Here is a 24,445-nt window from a genome sequence, read left to right on the forward strand (position 1 = left end):
GCAACTGTGGAGGGGAAGGCATGTTCTAGTGCCCGGGAGCAATCCTGAACACATGGACCAGAAGCTTGTGTGGGAAGAAGGGAGGGAAGAAGAGTAGGAACAGTGGGAGAACAGTTGGCATGGGTGCCAAGCTAAGAGGATCATCATATTTCACCACCTGTGACCAAAGGTAAGGCACTTAAGAAATCAGTAGAAGGATCAAGTCATCCCTTAGGGTTAGGGTTAGAGAAACCACACGGAGCACAAAGACTAGAGTAGAGAACCTGGATAAAAGAACCTTTTCTGAACAGTGGATATCTCTACCTATAGTCAGGAGACAGGAGAGGACTGGAGATCTGAGTAAGAAAAGGTGGGACCACTAAGAAACACACAGGCTACGTTCAATGTTAGCCACTGCTGTACGAGCCTACACAGATTCTTACAAAGATCACCATGACAAGGCAAGCAACAAGGCTACATGTCCACAATCACAGTTACCATTATCATTTCCTGGAACTTGTTAGGAGAGCACAAGGGAGGGGAAAAGATACAGTGATCAAAACATACTTTCTAAGAAGCCAAGGAAGCCAAGGAATGTTTCTAGAGACTTTGGCGCTGGACACGTTAGAATCTTGTAAAGGATGCACTCATTGCATCTGATGCATCTGATTGATGTCTCTGACCCTAGACCGGCTTTAGAAATTTCACAGTGTAGCAGCTGTCTCTTGTCCCTGCTACAGGCAAGATAGCTGCATTGGGTTTATGAGGGAAGGTTTTTAAGCTTAGCAATACGTACTTTCTGATATTCCTTTCTGAATGGAACCAGGGTGGCTCTTCTCATCACTTTCTTCACCAAACCAGTAAGACTTGGTACAAGGAAAATACCAGGGCCTGGGAATTCCATACTGACCTAAAAGGAAGACATAGCTGTAATCCAAGCTATACAGTACCTCCATATTCCTGACATTTGTCAGACCCAATCCCTCCTTCACACCCTTTCTACAGAACAAACACACTGCCATAGAGGTGGGGGAAAGGGAGTTAACCTTTGCTGAAACCTATGATATATATCATGCATTCTGCACCTCTCTGAGGCCTCCCAACAGCCCTGGAGGCAGACACGTCCCTATATTATAGATGGGCAAACTAAGGGGAAAGTAGCTGAGGGATGCTCAGCCAGTATACTAAAGACTTGGACTTTAAATATAGCTCAACACAGTATAAAACTTCATATTCAAAAAGGAGGCTCAGGTAGAAGTAATCAGCTACCTCCTCAGAAAAGGAGCCAAACAGAGTTAAAACTCATTGTCCTAAAATCTGACCTTGTATTTTCATACAAATACCAGAGCCTGGGTATTCCAAAACAGATTCATCTTGGAATTGGTAAGAAAGATTTATTAAGGAAAAAAATCAAAATGTATTTATGGACTTACATGGGGGGGATTTCACTGTTACATCTTTGGACATTTACACACATTTACATTTACTTAATTTCACCCTCTGTACTACACTACTTGCACCCTTCCCTCTGGAAAATATCATCCCCAACACTTTTCCCTTGTTCCATTTTCATCATTGCCAATAGTCTAGTTTGGCAGTATTCAATCTTCTTTACTCTTTCCCCAAGAACACCTCCCTCCCCCTCTTGATAGTCCCTACCTACCCACAGAGTCTACTTACCCTCCTTGTCATTCTTCTTCCAGAAAATGACTTTTAATTGAATACTAATTAAGTTAAGTCACTGGAAGGGTCTTAAGAGACAATATAGCATACTAGTCATGAATCTGTAATCAGGAAATAGCACCTCCCACAAGAGTTCCCTTGCTGAAGCCACAGACTTACAGACTTAAGTCAGCCTGGTAGGGATCTCCTGGCCTGCTGACCCAACAATGAGAAAATTGCTTTTACAGGGTCTCTCCCACCTTCAGAGGCCAGTCCTACTCTACAAAGGAGGGGAGTGTCCAAGTCAGGGACTCATGTAAAAAGGGGCACCTACTCTGTAGTCATGTCCAGTTCAGAACAGCATACTGGACACAATGGGGTTTTCTCAACCCAAAAGTGGTCATCTCCAATCAGCGACACTGAACAGTCATATGCTCTCAGGCAAGTCACTCAACTTCTTCTAGGCATAATACTCGTTACAACAGTAAAGACTTTGCACTGAATTATAAAGGACATTTTGCACAGGTCTGGCATATACTAGGCTCAAGAAGTGTTATGGATGCAGAAATAGATGTGCTTTCAAAATAAGCTACTTCTTGGGACTATTGGTCTGCCATGAGTTTAAAGTCCAAGTCTCCTTCTGGGAAGCCCAGGGCCTGCAGAAACCCCAGAGCAAAGAAAGGAAGGACCTGCAGGCTGAAACCATCTCTGTCTACCACATGGTCAAAGCTCTCAGTATACCTGGGAAGACAGCCTCGATGTACCACGTCATCACTCCATAGAGGAAGGTGTCAAACAACATCATGGAGACAGCAGTGGTGAGATTGAAGCCATCTCCCTCCACAGGACTCTCAAAGAGGTTGTCCCACTGTACACCGATGCCTTGTTCCTCAAAAAGCGCGAAGTACTCACAGCCAAACCCAAAAGCCACAGGAGACAGCAGGCTCTGGGAGAAAGAGGCAAAAGTCAGCTCTTCCATTTCCTTGTTTCTCACATGTTCCTATTACTTCTAATATAAATTCTACCTGGAGACACTGGACTTTGTAAAACAGATCAAGTGCAGGCTACGTAAGTCTTCACCTACAGAGTCCCTTTAGGGGACTGTGCTCCCTTACAGAATATAAATTGACTCCATTTATAACCACTCATTATGCGCACACATTTCAGAAATGCATGAGGCATGAAGCTGTGTAGAACTTTGAGGATTTTACGCTTCCAAAGATGTTTCAAGCCTCAGCAATCCTGCCCCTACCCATGCCACCTCCTGCACATACTGACATTCATCAAGGTCTTTTCAAACTCACTGCTCAGCCAGTGAATACTCAGGATCAGAGGAGTATATTTTGGGCTACTCATAACTATAGAACCCCAATTGAGGGACCGGAAGCACCCTATGTATTACTATGAGCTTCTTTTATAAGTGGCCCTGAGGCATGATACTCTTAGAGAGTTCTCTTGCTGTCAAAGGCTAATCTTTTGTGGAAGAAAATTGCCTAATCATGAGTATGGGGCACATGGGGCACCTGCTCCTCACACTTGTTCAATTCAGAAAACATTACTGAAGCAAAAATACCACATTGGACCCAAGAAAGACAAAGGTCAAACATGAGCCATCTCTGACCTCAAAAGTATTCCGGTCTGTCTGTGGCTGTGACTTTGTAGTGAACTTAACATGACCAAAAGCAAGCAAACAAACAAAAAAACCTGGGTGATAAAATGTAGAGATGCTATCTACTGCCTAAAGTCATCTCTAAAAGTCATTTTTCCCCAACCAGATTCAAGGTAATCTGATTTCTTTTATTTAAAAAAAATCCATTCGATTCATTATCACCAGCATTCACCAAGAGGACTAAAGATCAATAATGTAGTAAGATACAATGCCTTCCTAGAACACAGAATAGAGAACTGAGGATCGGATTCCATTAGGTATGTTTGGAACTTGCTTCCATTCGTGGGCTACGGAACAGAGGTCAAACCTTCCTTGGATGGCCACCACCACCACTGCTGCAGATGGGCCAGCGTGACTCACCACAAAAATCTTGACTGCAAAGCCCACATAGTCTTGCCATGCCACACACAGGACGTAGGGCAGGTACAGCGTGAAGTAGATGATGCCCCCGCAGGCTGCCGCCAGGTTGGCCCGGGAGAAGAGTGTGCTAATCAGGAAGCACTGCAGGATGGTCACCACCGCAAACACAGACAGGAAGACAAACACCACACTGGGGTCGCTGTAGGGCAGCAGGTTTCCTAACTGAGGAGGAAGACACCCGTTAACTGTAGTATGTTGATAAGCCTTAGTACTCATTTGCATCATCTATGGAAAAACTCCCAGAGTTTATTTATACTCATCTTAGAGATGAGAAACAATGCTGTTCTGATGAGGAAATCGAGGCCTTGATCACACAGCAATATCAGGGCAGAAACGGGAACAACAGAGTCTAGGATTAATTACTCCATATCAGTGGACAATTTTGCTATTTCTCAGGCATCTAGGTCAAAGAGCAAGATCCTATCTCAAAAGCAGACTAAAGGCAAAAGGGCTAGGGGTGTGGATCAAGTGGTAGAATACCAGCCTACCAAACACGATGCCCTGAACCCAACTATTAACACCATGAAGAATGACACATTTATTTATATGTGTTGCATTTGCACATGAAATAATTATGGAAGGAAGAAAACTGAGAAGTATACTAACATGTAGTGGAAACAGAACTGCACATCTCAGAAACACCATAAAAGGAGTGCTTCTATGACTGTCAATAGACAGTATCCAGATGCCAATATCTCTGGATTTGTAACAGACACAGAACCACCTGGCCCTGGGGCACATCCTTCTCAGGGGGTAGGATAGGGATGTCAGGAAGGAAAGCAATGGGAGAACTTTAAGTGTGGGTTCTATCAGCTCAATGACAGACAACCTCAACAAGCTTTATGTCCTCCAAAGCACCACACCATTGGTTGTCTCAACTCTCCTTTCTGCCCAATCCTACATCGGGCTCATTCTTCCCTGGGCACTGATCCCTATTAAACAGCCATAGGCCAAACTCTATGTCAGACTCTACTTTCAGACAACCTAACTTATAATCATGTATGTCCTTCTGATTATTATTTTAGAAATTTGGGAAGTATCACTACTCAATACATCAGAGGATACAAATAGCTACAGGTACAGTTCAGTGTGTGCTTATCAGAAAGCAGGAGCCAGGGGTTCTAGTCCTACTTGGCTATGACCCAGCTGGGAAAGTCATTGCCTCGTTCTAGATCTCATTTTTCCCAACTTTGAAATGAGGGAAAGACCCATCACATGCAAGTCCCCTTCTCTCTCAGATCCCAAGCTGTCCTTCTTCTCTTCCCTTAGCTTAGATTGGGATGTGAGGAGTTCCCTAACAGAAGATGGCAAAATAAGCAGCGTACCTTCAAGATGATAACCAGTAGGCCGGCACTCACAAGTAGAGGGATGAGACTACTGATGAACCAGCTAAACCAGAGGATGCCATTATCCAGGCCCATGATCCGCATGGTCTCCTTCAGCCGCGCCTCCTTCTCATACACGATGCCCTTGATGATAACAGCCACAGAGTAAATCCAGGCCAGTGTCATGAAGAGGGGCATCGACCGGCTCATCACCCGCAGGAAGCTGGAGACACCAAGGAAGGGAAGGGCAAGAATGAAAATTAGGCTTATGGGGCCACGGCCTCGGCCTACATGATAGAGGAGGCCCTACATCTGCATCACTAAGGGCAAGTTCCTTTGGACTCCAAAATACATAGTACTTTGTGAGCACGCTGACAGAAACTAAAACTAGGCTTTGCTTTAGTGACAAGCTAGCATCAAGCTCAAGGTAGGTTACATTTTATTTTATTTTATTTTATTTTATTTTATTTTATTTTAAAGGTGATGTTCAGAGGGCTTACAGTTATATAACTGAAGTAATGAGTACATTTTTTATGGAACATTGTTACTCCCTTCCTCTTTTTCTCCCACTTTCCCTCCCCCACCCAATTCCACTCCCCACTCCAAGTTGTAAAGTTCATTTCCAAATAGTGTCTTGGGAGTATCACCATTTTGTTATTCTCCTTTCTTTCCCCAAATCAGATAGGTGCATATACAAGACACAGGGTTCCAAAATCAAAAATAGTGACAACAGGAGATAAACAAACAAACAAAAAATGAAGGGGAAAGAAAAAATAACTTCACACTGTATATTAGAAAACAAAAACAAAGAAAATAACTTCTTGTTTCCATATCTTGGAGTTCATTTTGATTAGCATCATTTTATATGATACATAGCTACTGAACTATTGTGAACCTCCGCTAGGGCTATCCTAGACATATATTAATTATTACAAATAAGGGAAAACATGGAGCCTGTTTCTTTCGATCTAGCCAAAGTACTAAATCCAACCTAGTTTTTCATGTAAGTCCCTAGCTCTTAGGTCATCTCACTGTTGAGTTGCTTAGTTTAACTCTGATCACAGAGCAGAAATACACATCAGACAGCTTGTACCCATTATATTTCATATTCCACTCTAGCAGAGGAAATGTAGTACTGCAAAGAAAGAACCACAGATTGTAGACCCTGCAACTTGAGGCTCCAGTCCTGATCTTACTACTTATGTGCCAACTGACCACATGACAATAGTCAAAGGCTCTTAGGTCCTCAAATTTCTGTGAGTTCACCCTAACACACACTTTCTAGAATAACCCACAGCTTACAGGTCTTTGGGAAATTCTGGCTAATCATCTTGAAGGAGAAAATAAAATTTCTGGTGACCTTAAAAAATGAGGGTTGGCCACACACACACACACACACACTGTCCAGGATTTGGAAGAGAGATGGTATTTTGAGAATCTTGCAATAGCTATACCTCTTCCCATTCTCTCTCCAAGAAATCGTTAGCTTCAAAGACACAGTTCTCACAATAAGAACTTGGCAGCTTAGCAACTTTGCCCTAAAAGATTATCTAAAAAGTCTAAGACAGGCAATCTTGTTCAGCTTCATTTTGTTCAATTTTGTTCAGCTTTGGATTGTTTCAAAATGTGGTTCAATAATACTTGGAAGGAGTAGACAAACTTACAGGAAATCCACCTTTGTTTCTGAGTTTGGGAGTCTGTGCACATATGCTCTTGTATATTTATCATGGCATTTTTAATCTTCCTCCTTGGGCAAAGCTTAAAAGAGTGCAATGTGCAAAATTTAAAAAGGTAGTAAGAAGGAGGTAGAAAGAAGGAGGTGTTAGTTGTATGTGCACACGTAAGTCTGTCTACAATGTGGACAATATTGTTATCTATCTTTAGCTGGCATGTTATTTTTCAGGTCATTCACACACATTTACATACACATTCTCCCTATAACAGTATTCTTTGGCTATTGAATAAGGATAATGGCTTGCTGGTAACTTACATGTCATCAACGTAACAGGGGTAGGGCATCTGTTGCATATAGACACCTGTTTTCTTCTCAGTACCAGTCAACACCCTTATGATTGCCTGCTCCACCACATCCTGCAGATAGGCAAAGCCTCCCCAGACATACCGCATGTCCTCAAATGGGTCAGCCCGAGGACCAGGGTCCCAATACCTAAAACCAAACCACAAGGGAGTGAACATTCCTTAGGAGCACACATTGTAAAAAAAAAAATCCAATCACTCACAGTCCCACTGGGCCACTCTTTGTTTTTGTTTTTTACTTTCTGGTCTCTAGTGACATGTACAGGTATTTTTCAACAAAAAAAATAATCATCATGAACATTCCACACTTAGTATTTTTATCTTTGTTGTCTACATAACATTGCATCAAGTGGACATAAAAAAATTTACTCCACCATTCCCATTTTATTGGTTTTATTCCTATCTAGTAGTAAAAGTTGAAAGACTTTTCTTTTCCTCTTCTCTTATTGATTTAGGAGTTAATTTCCTTGGGTAGAAATTCTGGTATTTTATGACCATAGAAATAATAGGCTGCAGGCAATAAATATGATGCCTTCATCAAAATCATGTCATCGAGGATTTTTAAAAATTCTACCAAGTTATTTATTAATGTAAAGTCCTAGCTATTCAAGAGACTAAGATCCATGGATCGAGGTTCAAAGCCAGAGTGGGTAGAAAAGTCTATCAGAGTCTGACCTCTAAATAACCAGCAAAAAGCCAGAATGGAGGTGTGGCTCAAGTGATAGAGTACCAGAAAAGCTAAGCAAGAGTGTGAGTCAAGCTCCAGTACCACCAGTATAAATGTGTGTGTGTGTGTGTGTGTGTGTGTGTGTGTGTGTGTGTGTGTGTGTGTGTGTGTGTGTGTGTGTGTGTGTAAAATGAAGTACCTCCCTCCGCTTTGACTTCCCTATAATTAGGCTGATAGGATGGGATTCAACTTACCCATCCTTGATTTTATTGGTCCTTTCCACATTGTCAATGTCCATTCGGATCTTGTACTTGACATGACGGGGCAGTTCAGTACTGCCTGGACTGACACCCGTGAACACAATACCAGCCCAGAACTTCCTCTCATCCAGCAGCTCCATGGACTTGTTGATGAGTCGGACTTCAGTCGGTATGGGTTCCAGCTTGTTCAGGTTGACACACTGATGGGAAAACAGCCTTAATGAGAGCTCTGCTGGTCGGGAATGTAGGCAATGGCCAAAACACACAGCCTCCTGGAAGAAGCAAGAACTAACTGCCCATTAACTGCCTGATAAAAAGTAACATGTTAGCAGGGATCCAGTAGCTCACACTTGTAATCCTAGCTACTCAGGAGGGTGAGATCTGAGGATCACAGTTCAAGGCCAGCCCTGACAGAAAAGTCCCCATGAGACTCCTATCTCCAATAAACTACTCAAAAAAGGCAGAAGTGGCACTGTAGCTGATGTGGCAGAGCACTAGCTTTGAGCACAGAGAGGCTCAGGGACAGCACCTGAGTTCAAGCCCCAGTACTGGCAAAAAAAAAAAAAGTAACATCTTAATCAGCACTATCCAATCCTCTCTTTGCTGATCTTCAAGAATGCATCCGTTTTTAACCGGAATTTAAGTGATATACTGGAAGAATTTAGGCGTAAGTTACTTGTATGGCTTTTGTGAAAAGAAATACATGAAAACAATTATCCTATCTGTTTTCCTCTTTCTTTTCTTAGCAATGACTCACAGCAACTAGTCACCGAAAACATACGTCAAAAACAAGTTTACTCATCTCTATTAAGTGCCAGCATTTCTAGGATTTTTTTAATTTGTCTGAATTAAATTTCAGGTTTACATAAAATGCCTTTTTAAGGGAGCCCAAAACATATTGGAATATCAAAACACAGGGAAACTTAGAAGGCGATGGATAGTAGGATTCCTATCATTGTAAAATAAAGCTAGTTAGCTTTATTGACTCTTTCAACCATTCAACCAACACTTACTCTCTTTAGTATACCAACCCTTTAAAGGATGCTGCTATAAGTGATATTACACATTAGCTCCAACATTTCCTTCTGTCTCTAACATTATTGCAACAGTGGTTACAAAGAAATAAAGTCCTAAGCCTTTTTCACTGAAACACATAACAGATACTCACCTCCATGAAGCGAGATATTGTCTGGATTGCCTGGTTGGTCTCATTGAAAGCCTCTCTCCAGGTATATACAGAGCCATTAGAGGACTGAATATCCTCTGGGTGTTTAGCCAGAAATGCAATGATGTCTTGGGCTGTCCAATCTAAGCCATCTAATTGCTGTTCCCAAAACTGGTCATTGCTTTTGCTTTCCAACAGCATCTGTCATTTCAGTGAGAATGTACAATGAACATCTACATTGTGATGCCAATTACTTACTTAGGACTGCTCAATTAAATTGGGAGACTATGAAAGATTACCCATCATGACACCATATTTATATACAAGTAATTATAAATAAAGCAGGTTTAAGTGTCTTCCATGTTAATGTCTTAAGAGATTGAAAACAAATCAGCCATTAGAAACTATTCTTCCTGCTAATAAAAATTGCATGGTAAATATTTCATTGCAAAAATAAAAAACAGCAGCAAAGGAGAAAACAAACAAATAAACAAAAGCAAAATAACAAAAAACCTCATTTCCATTTCTTGGAATTCATTCCTATAAGAATCATTTTATATGATCATATGCACATAACTCTTGATCCCTTGTAATCTTCTCCTAAGAATATCTTCCTTTGGTCTCCTATGTGAGTGTTTAGAGGCCTATATAATTTATCACATCCAAGTGTTGTCTTTTACAAACCAGTGTGACTTACAGGCACATTCTAGTTATGACAAATGAGGAAAACTATGCAACTATATTTCTCTGGGTCTGGCTTGCTTCACTTGATATAATTTTTTTCCAACTCTTTCTATTCATAGATTCTCAGTTTTAAATTCCAGATCCACAGTATTGACTGTAATGACACTTCACAATATTTTATTGAGAGGCCAATATGTTTTACATCTCATTCTACTCCAAGAGCGTGGTAGTTTTTATGTTCCCCATTTCGCACATGGGAAAACAGAGGTTCAGGAAGGGTAAGTCCCTAATAAAAGGACACAGAGCTAATAAGTGGCAATGCCAAGACACAAAACAAAGGACCTCTGATTCTAATGTATCCTCTATGTTGGATCACCTCCCTCTTCTGAGATATAGTCTGATGACCCCCAAGTAAAAATTCTAGTCTAGACTGAGCTTAGTTTCAAGACTTCATGCTTCTTAAATGAAGCCAAATGCCATCTTTTCCAGCATCAAGACACAAAGTTCATGATGCAAAAAAGACCTACTTTTCATTTCTTGAGCCTTCACCTGCTAGTTCTTCACATGTGTCAGGGTGATGACAGGGAAGCCAATGTGGGCTGACTAGCAGATCTGGCGGCTGGGCAGAGCCCACACAGATGTGTAGCCAAAGAGCAGAGCACTGCAGGCTCAGCAAAAAGGAGACATGTTTGCAACTCTCCTCACAGTTTCCGAGGAAAGAGAGGCCTCAGCCTTTCAGAGGAAAGCAGAAGCCTCAGGCATGGCCTCCTTTTCCTAGATAACAGGCTGCAAGAAGGCTAAAGACTGAAAAGCCCAGGCTTGTGGAATTTGTTCCTTAACTTATAGAAAACAGTAGTTGTGCCGGGCGCCAGTGGCTCATGCCTGTAATCCTAGCTACTCAGGAGGCTGAGATCTGAGGATCACAATGCAAAGCCAGCCTGGACAGGAAAGTCCATGAGACTCTTATCTCCAATTACCCACCAGCAAACTCAAAGTGGTGCCTGTGGCTCAAGTAGTAGAGCACTCACCTTGAGCTGAAGAGCTCAGGGACAGAACCCAGGCATAGAGTTCAAGCCCCATGACTGACAAACACAAAAACAAACACAAAAACAGCAGTTGTTGGTAAGGCTCCTCTGACTCCATAGGATGACAGCTCCCCTGTCTCTGTCCCAGACCAACCTCCTGCACTGCAGACCCCCAAAACCATCAGCCTGGGATATCCCCATCACCCACCCAGCTAGAAATCAAGAATCATCTTGCTGCCTCCTTCTTTCCTCTCCACCACCAAGCCACTTGACAGGTCTGCCAAAGCATTATGCCTGCTATCCTCCCTCACATAACCTCTGGTTATGCCTTCCATTTGTCCATCTGCCCTCTTAAATCACAGTAATGCATTTATATCTCCATCACTGAAGGATCCTTCCTCAGCTGTCACCTGTCCCCCAGGACATCCAGGGACATTCCTAAACTCTGGAAGGGTTTGCTCCAGATGGGTAGAGTCTTGAAAATCCAGTGAGTGGTCCTGGGATCAATGAAGTTGAAGACAAGAAACCTGGCAAAAGATCCTCTCCTGCCTCTTAATGGCAGCAGAAGCAAAAGGAAGAGGCCTCCCGCACCATGGCAATCGGAAATAGTCTAACGATCCTGACTCAGCCCAAGACAGAGATGATATGATTAAATGGCTCTCAAACTCAGGCAAAGGAGACATTCCATTCTTCTCAGACTGCTCTGCTTTTGAATCCAATTGTCTCCAGTGCACTTATCCCTTTCAAGTGGTTCAGAAGCATTAAGTGCAATTCCCTTCCGTACAGTATGGGTTGCTATGCACTGGTGCAGAGCCTTGGAAACTATCGCTGGGCCTGTCTGCAGACGGGGCCACATGTTGGCTCTCACACTTCCTTCTAAGACCTACCAAGACATAAGAAGGCTAAAGAAGATGCTGAGGGGGCTGGGAAGGTGGTTCAGTGGTAAAGTGCTTGTCTCCCATGCATGAGGCCCTGGGTTCGATTCCTCCACACCACATAAGCAGAAAAAGCTGGAAGTGGTGCTGTGGCTCAAGTGGTAGAGTGCTAGCCTTGAGCTGAAGAGCTGAGGGATAGCACCCAGGCCCAGAGTTCAGGCCCCACAACCGACAAAAAAAAAAAAAAAAGAAAAGAAAAGAAAAGAAAAGAAAGGAAAAGAGAAAAGAAACATACTCATTACCTGACTTATCTAACTGTAACCCCTCTGTACATCACCTTTACAATAACAATTAAAAAATAAAATTTAATTTAAAAAAAGAAAATGCTGAGGCTGGCTCAGCAACCAAGACTGGAAATACAAACAGAGTCTTTCAATCATCCAACTCTACCTTCAGCCACTGCCTCACTAAATTCTGTACACAGCTAATATCTGGCCATGAGAAGACTGTGATGGTATACCACATAAAGCTACCATTGAACCATGTCCGATGTTGCTGGAGCAATGGCAACACTGAGGCTTGAACTAAGCTCATGACGTTGCAACTGGTTTACATTAAGAGTTCTCATCTGGGTCATGTGTGAAAAAGTAGCTATCAACTCACTTCTCAAGTGAGCACAGTCACCAGGGGGAAACTCACCCGCACAAGGTCCATTTCTTGGCTACTCTCCATGAAGGTCCAAATCTTAGGACTGAGTTCTTCCCACATGCCTTCCAGATCATGAAAGACAGCCAGTTCCTGGAAGGTCTTGTTCACCTAGAGTCCAGTAGGGAACCAGGAGTCATAGAAAAAAAACGGGAGACAGAAATTATAAGCAATCCAGTGCTCCTAAAAGATACCCCATTATACAACCTTTGACCAGTTTTCTCCCATCCCCCCAAGAAATGCTTATCTGTAGCTATGATTCAAATACCCAGGGCTTTGGAGCTGGTCCGAAACAATCAGTCCTAGTCTGAATTAGCCATGATATTTTGAGGTCCCAGAAGAACCATGAGTATATTTAGTCTACTCCATCTGAAACCTCCTTGACTTGTTCCCCCCTCCACACACACCCCAAAAAAAATCTTGAAGGAGTCACAAGGAGGGACTGTTGGCCTGGGTAGCTTACCTCAGCCATAACCTGTCTCGTGGCTGGAGTGTCAGGTGTATACAGAATCTTTCCAACAAGCAGGGGCTTGAGAGCTTTCCAAATAATGCGAGAAAGAGGACTAGACTCCAAACTCTTCATCAGATCATTGCAATAAGGAGCTACAAAGATGGCAAAGGATACGGGTTCATTCAAATACACAGCCATATGCTGGTAGAAACATGCAGAGTTTTGGAGCCAGTCAGGTGGTACTGGCTACGAATCCCAGCTGGACCACATTGCAACCACATAACAAATGGCTTTCCTTGTCTGATCCCTAGTTTTCCCCTTGTTAAAATAAAGTTAGTATCATCTGCTTGGCAGAGTGTCAAGAGGATTAACTGAGATATTTTCCATAAATCCTCCAGAAAAATGCTTCAGTAACCAGAGCTTCTTATAACTCACAGCTGAGCCAGTCCAGGAAAATGTTTTTACTGTATACTTGTACCCATAACTTTGCCTTCGCACTGCGTGCCAGCCCTCAGATCTCTTGTTTTCACTAAAAACAAGCATGTTGTCTACAGGACAACCAGAAGGCTGGATTTAGACTTTTGTTTTTGGCTTTAAAACAAATACCCAACATTTTCCCTTTACTTAATAGATCCTATCACAAGGATACTTACTATTTAATAAAAACTCCCCAGTGAAAACTCCAAAATTATAATAAACAGATGGGACTGATTATTCCTGATTTTTTTTAAATCATTGAGCCAGGCTCTCTTGGTTCACACCTTATAATCCTAGCTACTCAGGAGGCTGAGAGCTTTGGCTCACAGTTCAAAGCCAGCCCAGACAGCAAAGTCATAAGACTCTTACTTTCCAATTAGCCAAAACAAAAGCTAGAAGTAGAGCTATGGCTCAAGTGTAGAGCACCAGCCTTGAGTGAAAAAGCTAAGGGATAGCACCCCAGCCCTGAGTTTAAGCCCCAGGACCAATATACACCCAAAATAAATTACTGTGAGCTTTTCACATTGTTTTTTAAGTTATCAAGTAGCCTCTATATGCTTCAAAGATAACAGAAATGCAGAGGAGAGGATTGTGAGAGATCAAATCCACAACTTTACTCATACTAAGCAAGCACACAACCACTTGGCTACATCCTTAGCCCCAGAATATAAATATAAACACATACTTATGTAGCATTTACGATCCTCCTGTCTCAGCTTCCCAAGGGCTGGGATTTCAGATGAGTTCCACCCTGCCCAGCTCACAATTTTTTTAATAAAGAAAATTTGCTCACAATTATATTTCTTGTTCAAGTAAAAGCTCCCTTGGGTTGACATGCAGGCTGGGGGAGGTGAGGAGAGGAAATGACATTAAGTAAAACTGCCTACAATGCCTTCCTCTTCAGGTTTGTAAAGCAACTTGCAAATGTCTGAATACACTAGTCCAGAGACTACGAGGGTCTTGTATTGCAGTCATGCATGAAAAGCTGTGGCTGGAAATGGAGAAAGGCCGAGCCGCATCATGTTTTCAAGGCAAAGGACGCCATTGTCTTTTATTGTAACACTGCCATGCTGCCACTGGGCACAGCCCCACAGAACTACCCATGTGCAGCAAGCAGATATGGAATTACAAGGCTCTTTAACACTGCCTTGCGGCTAAAAACATAAAACAAACAACAGATCAAATGTCTTCAGTGTGATGGTTCACACATGCTATTAACAGGTGTTTTGGAGGCAGTGTGGTTTACAGGAGAAAAGCTGGGAGCCAGGAGGATTTGAGCTTGAATCGCAGCTCTTGTGGATTAGCTATGTAGTAGCTTTGACCAAGTCTCTTACCCCCCTCTGAGCCTATGAAATGTAGGGTTTCAGATCCTACCTGCAGAGTTATTATGCCTGCAAAGTGAGATAACTTAAACAGAATGTATTATATATTGGAAATTTTACAAAGTTAGATTTTCTTTTTCTTGAATTGTTTTATTGTAAAGGGATATACAGAGGGGTTACAGTTACATAGGTCAGGTAATGAGTACACTTCTTTTTTAACAGTGTCATCTCTTTCCTCATTCTTCTCTCAGTTTTTCCCTCCTGCCTACCCCCATCCCCCGACAAGTTGTATAGGTCAACATAGTGTCTAGTGAGTATCACTGCTGCATCTCAAAGTTAGATTTTCTTGTAATGGTTATTATTACTCTTACTATTGTTAGTTTTATTAGAGTTTCATTTTAAAGCTTACCTCAATAGTAATAATAACATTTTTAAAATACTAGCATCTTATTCTTTCTCAGTTTTCTAGTTTTGCTAAGGTATAGTGGACAAATAAAAATGAAGTATATTTATGACATATGACCTGAGGTTTTGATGTGTGCATCCACGTGAAATGGTTTAAAGATTAAGATAATTAATGTACTCATCATCATACATAGTTGTCTTGTGTGAATGGTAGGAATACTTATGATCACTTCTCACAGAAATTTTTAGGAAAATACACACAATGCTACTAACTACTGCCACCGTGTTGTACATTAAATCTCCGGGGCTGATTCAGCTCACATAACCAAATTTTTTAAATCCTTGATGGACATCTCCTATTCTTCCCAGCTCCCGGCAACCTCCATTCTACTCTAGTCAACTTTTTTACATTCTAGATGAGTGAGATCATGTAAGATTTATCTTTCTGCCAATATCTCATCCTTGATTATTCCAGAAAATTGGAAGAGGCTGATTCTCAATTACTTATTCATTTTGATAAACACTACTATATACTGGACATCTGCCAGGTCACAAAGAGCTGGGGGCAATTTGCATCTCCCGAGGAGAAGGGCCAGCAGAAGGAGGGGAGATGACAGAGGCTGAGCCCACGGCTAAGGCGGGTGGGAAGGAAGCTTTGGTCTGCACAAATACTCACTTGTAGAGTTGTCATAGAAGCTGTCAGCATCTTCTTCTGTGCCATTGCCTCCAAAGAGGGCTTTGTAGTTGTTGTCCTCATACCAGTTAAGAGACTTGATCTTCAGTCCCCCGCCCTCTGGATGGCCACAGACGATACGGGACACAGCCTGGTATATCTGCGTGGAGGAGCTGCTGCTGTTCACATTGGTTAGAAACATCACCTCCTGCCGCATGTCACTCCAGCTCCTCATGCTGAACAGCTAAAGATCAGGAATTGGAGGAAAAGGAGAGGGAAGGGAAAGAGGGCAAGGGGGAGAGCAAGGGTTGAAGACAGAGGAGATAAATGAAATATTTTATTCTCTTAACCCTTCAAAAATCCATGACCCAAAATGTATTGTGTCTGACATCATCTCACAGCCTCATGATGAATCTTCCTACCCCACCTGTGGTCCTGGGACATAGCAAGTTAGACAATGAGCTGTTCATTATCAAAGTGACTTGAAGGTATTGTATTGAGAGAAGCCAGTGGCTCTTGCTCATCCTAGATGAGGAGCAAGCAGGGCACAAAGAGCTGCTACCAAGGAAAAATGTGCACTGTCCACTTGGAGAACTTCCCTCCGATCAGCACAGGAACATCACCTACTTTCAGTTCATTTTTGACTCCTGACAGAAAGCAGGACCAGTGATAAAAGAGAAAAGAGTACAACATAGCCTGAGTTTACAGGCAGCCTCCCTTGCTAGACCTCAGCTTTGCTTTCTCCAAGGCCAAAAATGAAACAGCAAGGAACAGGGCAGGAGAGAATCTCAAGAGCAATGAAGAGTAAGCCAATGTCAGCTAAGCCCTGGAGAAATAGATATGGACTGGCATAGCAGTCTCTCTTTCTGTCCCCATGAAGAATAACAGTTGGCTCAGCTTCTCTGCCCAGCCAAAGGTCATCAACCTTCCTAACAAGAGTCACAAATGACAGCCTGGAAGGCGCTGTTCCTGAAAGGGGAGCCAAAAGTTAAGCCTCTTCTGTCAGAGACACACGAGTGGAGTTAAAAGAAAGAAGATGGAAGAGAAGGGAATGCAGGAAGCGTGTTGACGGTGTTTAAGCCTGGAGTTTTCTGTATTTTACAAGTGTTCTACCTTTTCCATGATGAACATGTAACACTCTATTCAGAAAACATAAATTTTAGTATTTGGGGGGGAAAAGGCATAAGTATTAAATAATGAGTTAGAGAAGCAGCTGAAAATAAGACTGAGGGCTGGATATGGTGTCTCATACCAGTAATCTCAGTTACTTTGGAGGCAAGGCTAGGAGAATCAGTTTGAAGCCAAGCTGAACAAAATACCATTTCAATGTACAAGCTATTTGTGGTGATTCATCCTTGCAATTCCAGCTACAGACAGGAGGACCAAGGTCTAAGGCTGGCCTGGGATAAAAGCAAGACCCTACCTGAAAAATAATCAAAGCAAAAAAGGGCTGAGGGTGTGGCTTAAGTGGTAAAGTACTGACTTAGCAAGGTTGTGATCCTAAGTAAAAAAAAAAAAAAAAAGAAAGAAAAGAAAAGAAAAGAAAGAAAGAAAGAAAGAGAAAAAGAGAGAAAGAAAGAAAAAGAAAGAAATAAAAGAAAGAAAGAAAGAAAGAAAGAAAGAAAGAAAGAAAGAAAAAAAGAAAGAAAGAAAGAAAGAAAGACGAAAGAGAAAGAAAGGAAGGAAGGAAGGAAGGAAGGAAGGAAGGAAGGAAGGAAGGAAGGAAGGAAGGAAGGAAGGAGGGCTGGGAAGGTGGCTCAGGCTCAGTGATAGAGCGCTTGCCTTGCATGCCTGAGGCTCTGGGTTCGATTCCTCAGAACCACATAAGCAAAAAAGAAAAATCTGGAAGTGGTGCTGTGGCTCAGGTGGTAGAGTGCTAGCCTTGAGATGAAGAGCTGAGGGACAGCGCCCGGGCCCAGAGTTCAGGCCCCACGACCGGACCAAAAAAAAAAAAAAAAAGAAAGGAAGGAAGGAAGGAAGGAAGGAAGGAAGGAAGGAAGGAAGGGAGAAAGAAAGAAAGAAAGAAAGAAAGAAAGAAAGAAAGAAAGAAAGAAAGAAAGAAAGAAAGAAAGAAAGAAAGAAAGAAAGAAAGAAAGAAAGAAAGAAAGAACTAGACCAGGTCTGAAAAAAATTCCCCATCAATTTTTATTTCCCAATGTCCTATATATTACACAATGTATTATTTATGATCACTGCCCAGCTCAGCTCCTTAGATAGGAGGTCTCTACACAGTTTCTCCTTCACAAGTCTGATTTGAAATGAAGCTAGAAGTCAGAGGAAAGGTTAACCGCTATAGGCCCTCTGTTCTGATGAGGGTTATTCAAACCCATGAGTCAACATGCAGACCTAAAAGGCCTAAAAGGCAAGAAGAGACAATATACCCAAAATTGAACTTCACAGGCTAGATTTTACTAGGGAAAAGGCTGGATTGAGGAATCTTGTTATTTCCATTCATTTAGAGATACACATTTCAGTGAAATGTAAAAGGACCTAATAAGTCTTGCCAGTGAAGAGGCTACATAGAGAAACCACCAATCAGATAAACGCAGAACATGAAGGGGTGGAAGAGAATTCTCTTCTTCACAATGTGTGATTACCTAGGGACAGAGAGAACAGAACCCTTGGGAGAAAGGTCTAGTCTAGATACACGGCTATAAGCCTCAAATTAGCTCTGAGAATCAATGAGCTTCAGTTTCTTCATCTCTGAAGTAAGTACATCAAAGCAGATCATGTTTTAGATCATTTACGATTCTAACATTGATATTGCTTCTTACATGATATTCAGATTTAAAAGACTACCTTAGGAAAAAAGAAAAGCCACTGTGGAGCCGATCACTTACTAATGCTAGAAAAACACAACTTACCTCTTGGGCCAGACTTCCAAGACTATCCAATAAAGTTCTAGTAGCTTCTACCAGCTGCTGAATTGGGAAGGAAGATGTGGAGTTTAGTCCTATCTGGAATGAGAAAAGAAGTACTTTTGTTTCTGAGCTCAGATATTGAGAATAACCAATTGAAAATAACATTGAAAATAACCAATTAATACCATTCCCAGTCTTCAATTAAACACACACACACACACACACACACACACACACACACACACACACACACACACACACACACACACACGAAACTAACCAAAAGAAAGGACATTACAATTATTCTAAATGGTGGCATGTAGGTTTCATTTTTTTTCTTCAAATAAGAATTTCTAATTCTATGATGAATGGTTTCCAATGTTGTAGGAATACCTAACTAAAGCTAATGCATACACCATGGATAAAAACATCTCATGTGGTATGTACATACTCATCTTCATCTCAGTGCAAGTGCATGTGTACCCTAGAACACGACAATGTTCACAGAGCCTCACTTTCCCAGGGCTCTTTGCAGGAAGGTGTGTTTGTACATTCCCTCTCTGGTCCACATACTACCATTACTTTGGATTGTGAAATTCCAAACTGAGACTGATCCACGGTGGTGCCAATCACAGGTGCCCAGAAGTGTCTCTTAAACCCCAGATCCAACACTGACCCTTGTCCCAGTTCCCAGCCACCTATTCCCTAATAAGTACAAATTGGTGAAGAATGCTTGTCACACTTAGAATGTGGTTTCTTCATCTGAATAAATTCACATATTCATAGGTAACAACTTTCCTTTCCTCCAAGTTTTTAATGTCAATGTCTTAAAATTGGGGGCAAGCTTATTTTTCTCATTTTACAAGTTCCACAACTCAGCAAAACTCCATACATACAGCAGGACCGACTACATGACGGTTTTACCCCTGAGTATAACTGTTGTGGGATATAAACACAAGGACCTCACTAAATCTGCCATGAGCATCAGACTTTTATGGAAACTACATCTTCTGATAAGACTTGTTGTTGTACTTGTGGTCTGCTGGCTTCTTTAGCTGAATGCTTTTTTTGGTTTTGGTGTATAACAGAAGCCTTAGCTCAATCTACCTATAAATAATAAGGTAGAGCAGTCAATGTGATTCCACACTATCGGTTTAAGAATAAATACTAAATGTTCTCTAGGAGCATTGGAAACCTGCATTCAATACAAACCTCCATGTTCAAATGAGTGTTGACTGGAATTACATATATAGGCATGAGCTGATCTTGATCTCTCTTTCTCTCTCTCTTTTTCTCTCTCTCCCTCTCTCTCTCTAACACACACACATATACACAAAAACATACACACATACACACACACAATTCAAATTCAGAATCAAGTTTCAAGCTTGGATTATCATTTATATATTTTTACTTAAGATATGATTTTACTTTTTCTGTGCATAAACATTATAAAATACAAAGAGGAGACTGATACAGATTGAAGAATATTACACTGGAGGCATGACTCAAGTCGTAGAACATCAGCCCTGAACAAAAAAGCCAATGGAGAACTCCAGGTTCTGAGTTCAAGCCCCAGTGTGTGCTCTCTCTCTCTCTCTCTCTCTCTCTCTCTCTCTCTCTCTCTCTCTCTCTCTCTCTCTCTCTCTTTCTCTCCACCCACACCCCCCCCACACATACATACAAATAACAATGTTACAAAGGGATATTTTCTACCTTACTCTTGAATAAATTCTTTGCATATAAAAGTAAAAATGAAAGTTTAAAACCTACAGGAGAAATATACACTTATGAACTTAAAGTAGGAAATCAGTTCTTTAACAAAATATAAAAACATGAACTAATTAGCAAAAAATGACTCTACATGTTAACAGTAAAGACTTTGCCTACAAAATACCATAAAAAAGCTGAAGACTTTATTGAGCTGGGCTCAATAAATGTTGGCTGAATGAATTGATTTGTTTATAGATAATCACCACATAAATGAAGACAGATAAAGGATATTATGAATATATTTGAAATCATAGCCAAATAGAAACAAGAACAAGATATCCTTGAAATTAAATGCAATTGAAAACTATTTTTCACTTTACAAAAATCATATCTGCATCTAAGTTTTTCAGGGACTCTAATGCTAAATAAAGTGTGAATATGCATACATTTGAATAGTTTTTTTCAAAACAAAGTATAATTCTTTTTTCTCCTGCAAATGCATGCTAGCTATCATTACGATATTTCAAATTTTCCTTGAATACCTCCGTACAGTAGAAGAAAATCTCTACTTATTTTTCTCCTATTCCAAAAGTCAAACTTAGGGTTAGGATTAATATTCCAAACCACCAAGAAGTAAACCACATGCCACATATAAAACCCAGAAGTAATCACTGTCATATCTGAATAATTTCCATAACAGCAAATATTTCCTTTGAAGAACACTTTGATATTTTTTCATGAAAGTTGGAAATTATGAAATGTATGCCTAAGAAAGGTATTGTGCTTTTAAAATATAACTAAGCAATTTGAACATAACTTTTAAAGTTCATGTGTTTCACACATTAAAATACTTCATTTAGAGCTATTTCTAAGCATAATTAACTACATGGATTAGCATAATTTAGAACAAAAATCAAACTTTTATTTAGAAACAGCAGCACTTTTCAAGAACAAAGTAGTATAATTAAGACAAAAATATCTGTGCAGATGGAATAAAAATGGGCAGTCTTATTAGCACAAGGCTAATTCCACCAGGCTAGCCTACAGTCTCATGCTCTCCTTTCCCAAAGGAATGAGGTGAAGGTAAAGACAGTGTGTTGCTGAACCAAAAAAGTAATTACAAGGATTGCGATCACTTAACAAGAGAAAGTGGCTTTTGTAATCAAATGGGCATCAAAAAGAAAATGAGCATCCAATTAAAACAAGGCCAAACAGCATCTCATACTTTCTACAAATGTCTGAATTTGAGGCAGCAAAAAGGAAAAGGAAGTGTTCTCTCCCACCAAATCCCACACACCTGCTTTAAGGACTACATGTAACAAGCTCTACAAAGCCACCATGGAGAAGATAAACACAATCTGTACTCTGAGTCCTCATCCATAATAGTGAAGACAGAGCTAAACAAAGGTCCTTTGAGACAAGGCCCCTTGTTTACTTCTTACCCATCAGTGGGTTTATACACAGATCAGCTGTGAGGTCACTGGTCTTCCTGGAACCTCAAGACCCTTTTACTTATGAACTAAGTTCTGCCCTGGTGGGAATATGCTGCAGGAATCAGAAGAACAGGGTCTTCTCCATGTCAGGCAGAAGATATCATCAGCGATGGAGATGATCTAACCACATAGTGGTATTATGTACAAAACCCACCGTATTGCTTATATAGATATATAAATCTCTATGCCTGACTCTGCCCTCAAGGATCAGACATCATATTCCTATCACAGGGACAATGATGAGCCAGACTAATGTTCTAACCTAGCTAACTCCAATGGCACTTTCTTCCTACTGCATATCACCATGTCCCTGGCTGGCAGAAGCTGATGTTATAGGATCTGGGTAGGAGATCTTCAATGAAAATGGGGTAGGAAGAAACTCCTCACAGAATCTGTGAAGAATTCTTCAAATGCCCAGTCCCAGCCTTAACACTTGTTCTCAAACCACCAGAATGAAAATCCCATGTATTCCTTTCTGCCTATGCCATGGTTGAACTTTCAGCATCTCTCTGAAACAGTGCCTGGTATAAAGCAAATGTACGGAATGTCTCATGCTTTGATCATAGGTGCTCTGCTTACTACCTCTCTTTGGTTTGTATATTAAAAACCCTAATGGGCAGTGTTTAATACACATTATGATTGTTCTTAGAATATAAACAAGCTGAAAAAGGATCAATAAAAGCTTGAGGCCCTGAGTGAACACTTCAAAGACAAAATGAAACATACTCCCCTCTTAGAAGGCAGTCATGGCAGGTGAATGGTTCCCAAACAATGTTCATAACCTAATTTCTGGAATCTATCTTACATTATGGGGCAAAATGTAAAGTAAGAGACCTTAAAGGGATTATCCTGCATGGACAATTTAATCACATGAGCTCTGAAAGCCATAGAGCTTTCTCTGGCTGGAAAAAAATTTTTTTTAAAGAGATGGCAGGAAAAGTCAGAGATTGAAATCATGAGAGGGATGTAACCCGCGTGCTGAACCATAGAAAAAGGATGAAGAGAAACAGTAGGCTCCCAGGAGCACAGACAGACCTTCCCCTTGCTGAAGGCAGGAAGGAATCAGGGACTCTAGTCAGTAAGTGCAAGACACTGGATTTGGCTGACAGCCTATAAAAGCTTAAATACAGATGCATCTTCAGAGCCTTCCAAAGGTACACAGCTCTGCAAAAACCCTGATTTCAGCCATGAGAGACTGTATGCCGAGTGAGCCCCCACTATACTAAGACTTTTGGCCTTCACCATTGTGAGATGATGAACGTGTGTGGTGTTAGGCTGTTAAGGATGGGGGTAATTTGTTACAGCAGCAACAGTGAACCCAAAACAACCAGCCAGGGCCTTGACAACAGAAACAAACAAATTGCTCTGGCCAAAATTTTCTGATCCAGATTATAACTCCTCCCTACAGTCCAAAACAAAGGCTGGAAGTTACTATGGGGCAGGAGAAACAAAGGGGAGGGGGGAGATCCCCACAGTTTTCTATCCCCTACCTGAGAAAGATGTGTACTGCATCAGGAAGGACCTCAGGGAAAGTTGAAAGTGGGGAAAACTCTGCCTGCGAGGCAGCCACCTGTATACTAAATCCACCTGCTGAGCCATGAGAACATGGAATTTGATTTAAGAGGTCCTAGGCTCCTCTTAGAAGTTGCTTAACAATACATATACTCTGGACACTCAGCAACATGACTCTCCCTTCTGATACAAAGGTGTTTATCTGAGAGATAGTATTTCATTTATCAACCCATCCTTGGACCCATTAGAAAGTCTTTTTGAGGATCTCAGCTGAGTCTAGTTCCTAGAACCATCCTGATAAATACATAATAAGCACTCAATGAAGAGCCCAATTAATACGTTTTTTAGCTTCACAAGTGCTCAGATGACAGCTGTATACCACCACTCCTATATAAATGAGTATGTTTCTAAGTTTAAAAAAAAACAGAGAATGTCTAATTACATTGTAATAATACTGGAGAACTTGAAGGATATAATAGCATCCTGACATAGAATACTCATTTCCATGTAAGATACAGATTTAAATACAGATGTAACCATGAACCAAGGGGTGAGGGTTTGGCAATACCTAGGCAAAAACTGCACTTCTTCACTGAAATGTTTTCCAGGACTACCTTGCTTGGTATGATTCTGTTCTAACTTTGATCTACAAAAAGAGACTTCCATCTTACTGGTAATTGTGTGAAGCTTAAGATGAATATTATTGATGTCAATTATGATCAGCTTTTCTTTGTTGAACACCTAGTATGTGCCAGAATCTTCATACATATGTCCAATAATCACAATAAATGATAGATTAAATCATCTGCCCATCAAAGAAGAAGAAGCCAGGTGCGGGTGGTTCACGCATGTAATCCTAGCTATTCAGGAGGCTGAGATCTGAGGCTCTCAGTTCACAGCCAGCCTCGGCAGGAAAGTCTGTGTTTGAAACTCTTATCTCCAGTAAACCACCAGAAAACCAGAAGTGGCACTGTGACTTAAGTGGTAGAGCGCTAGCCTTGAGCTGAAGAGCCCAGCCCCAGAGTTCAAGCCCTATGACTGATGACAAAAAAAAAAAAAGAGGAA

At 41.2% G+C, this 24,445-nt stretch overlaps 1 protein-coding gene across 2 annotated transcripts in view; it reads right to left on the reverse strand.

The window, feature by feature from the left end:
• Positions 1 to 24,445, reverse strand: part of Abca1 (ATP binding cassette subfamily A member 1) — a 125,739-nt gene that overhangs the window by 39,294 nt on the left and 62,000 nt on the right. For both annotated transcript variants that reach the window (XM_070011068.1, XM_070011077.1), the window contains exons 8-18: positions 18,666 to 18,758; positions 15,805 to 16,045; positions 12,937 to 13,076; positions 12,468 to 12,584; positions 9,188 to 9,385; positions 8,014 to 8,219; positions 7,046 to 7,222; positions 5,056 to 5,278; positions 3,671 to 3,892; positions 2,383 to 2,587; positions 776 to 889 (exon numbers count right to left, since the gene is read on the reverse strand). In XM_070011068.1, the coding sequence (XP_069867169.1) occupies positions 776 to 889; positions 2,383 to 2,587; positions 3,671 to 3,892; positions 5,056 to 5,278; positions 7,046 to 7,222; positions 8,014 to 8,219; positions 9,188 to 9,385; positions 12,468 to 12,584; positions 12,937 to 13,076; positions 15,805 to 16,045; positions 18,666 to 18,758 (1,936 nt within the window). The remainder of the gene's footprint in view (positions 1 to 775; positions 890 to 2,382; positions 2,588 to 3,670; positions 3,893 to 5,055; positions 5,279 to 7,045; positions 7,223 to 8,013; positions 8,220 to 9,187; positions 9,386 to 12,467; positions 12,585 to 12,936; positions 13,077 to 15,804; positions 16,046 to 18,665; positions 18,759 to 24,445) is intronic.

The sequence above is a fragment of the Dipodomys merriami genome, unplaced genomic scaffold (assembly GCF_024711535.1).
Source record: "Dipodomys merriami isolate MVZ:Mamm:240054 unplaced genomic scaffold, mDipMer1.0.p SCAF_11, whole genome shotgun sequence".
Lineage (NCBI taxonomy): Eukaryota > Metazoa > Chordata > Mammalia > Rodentia > Heteromyidae > Dipodomys > Dipodomys merriami.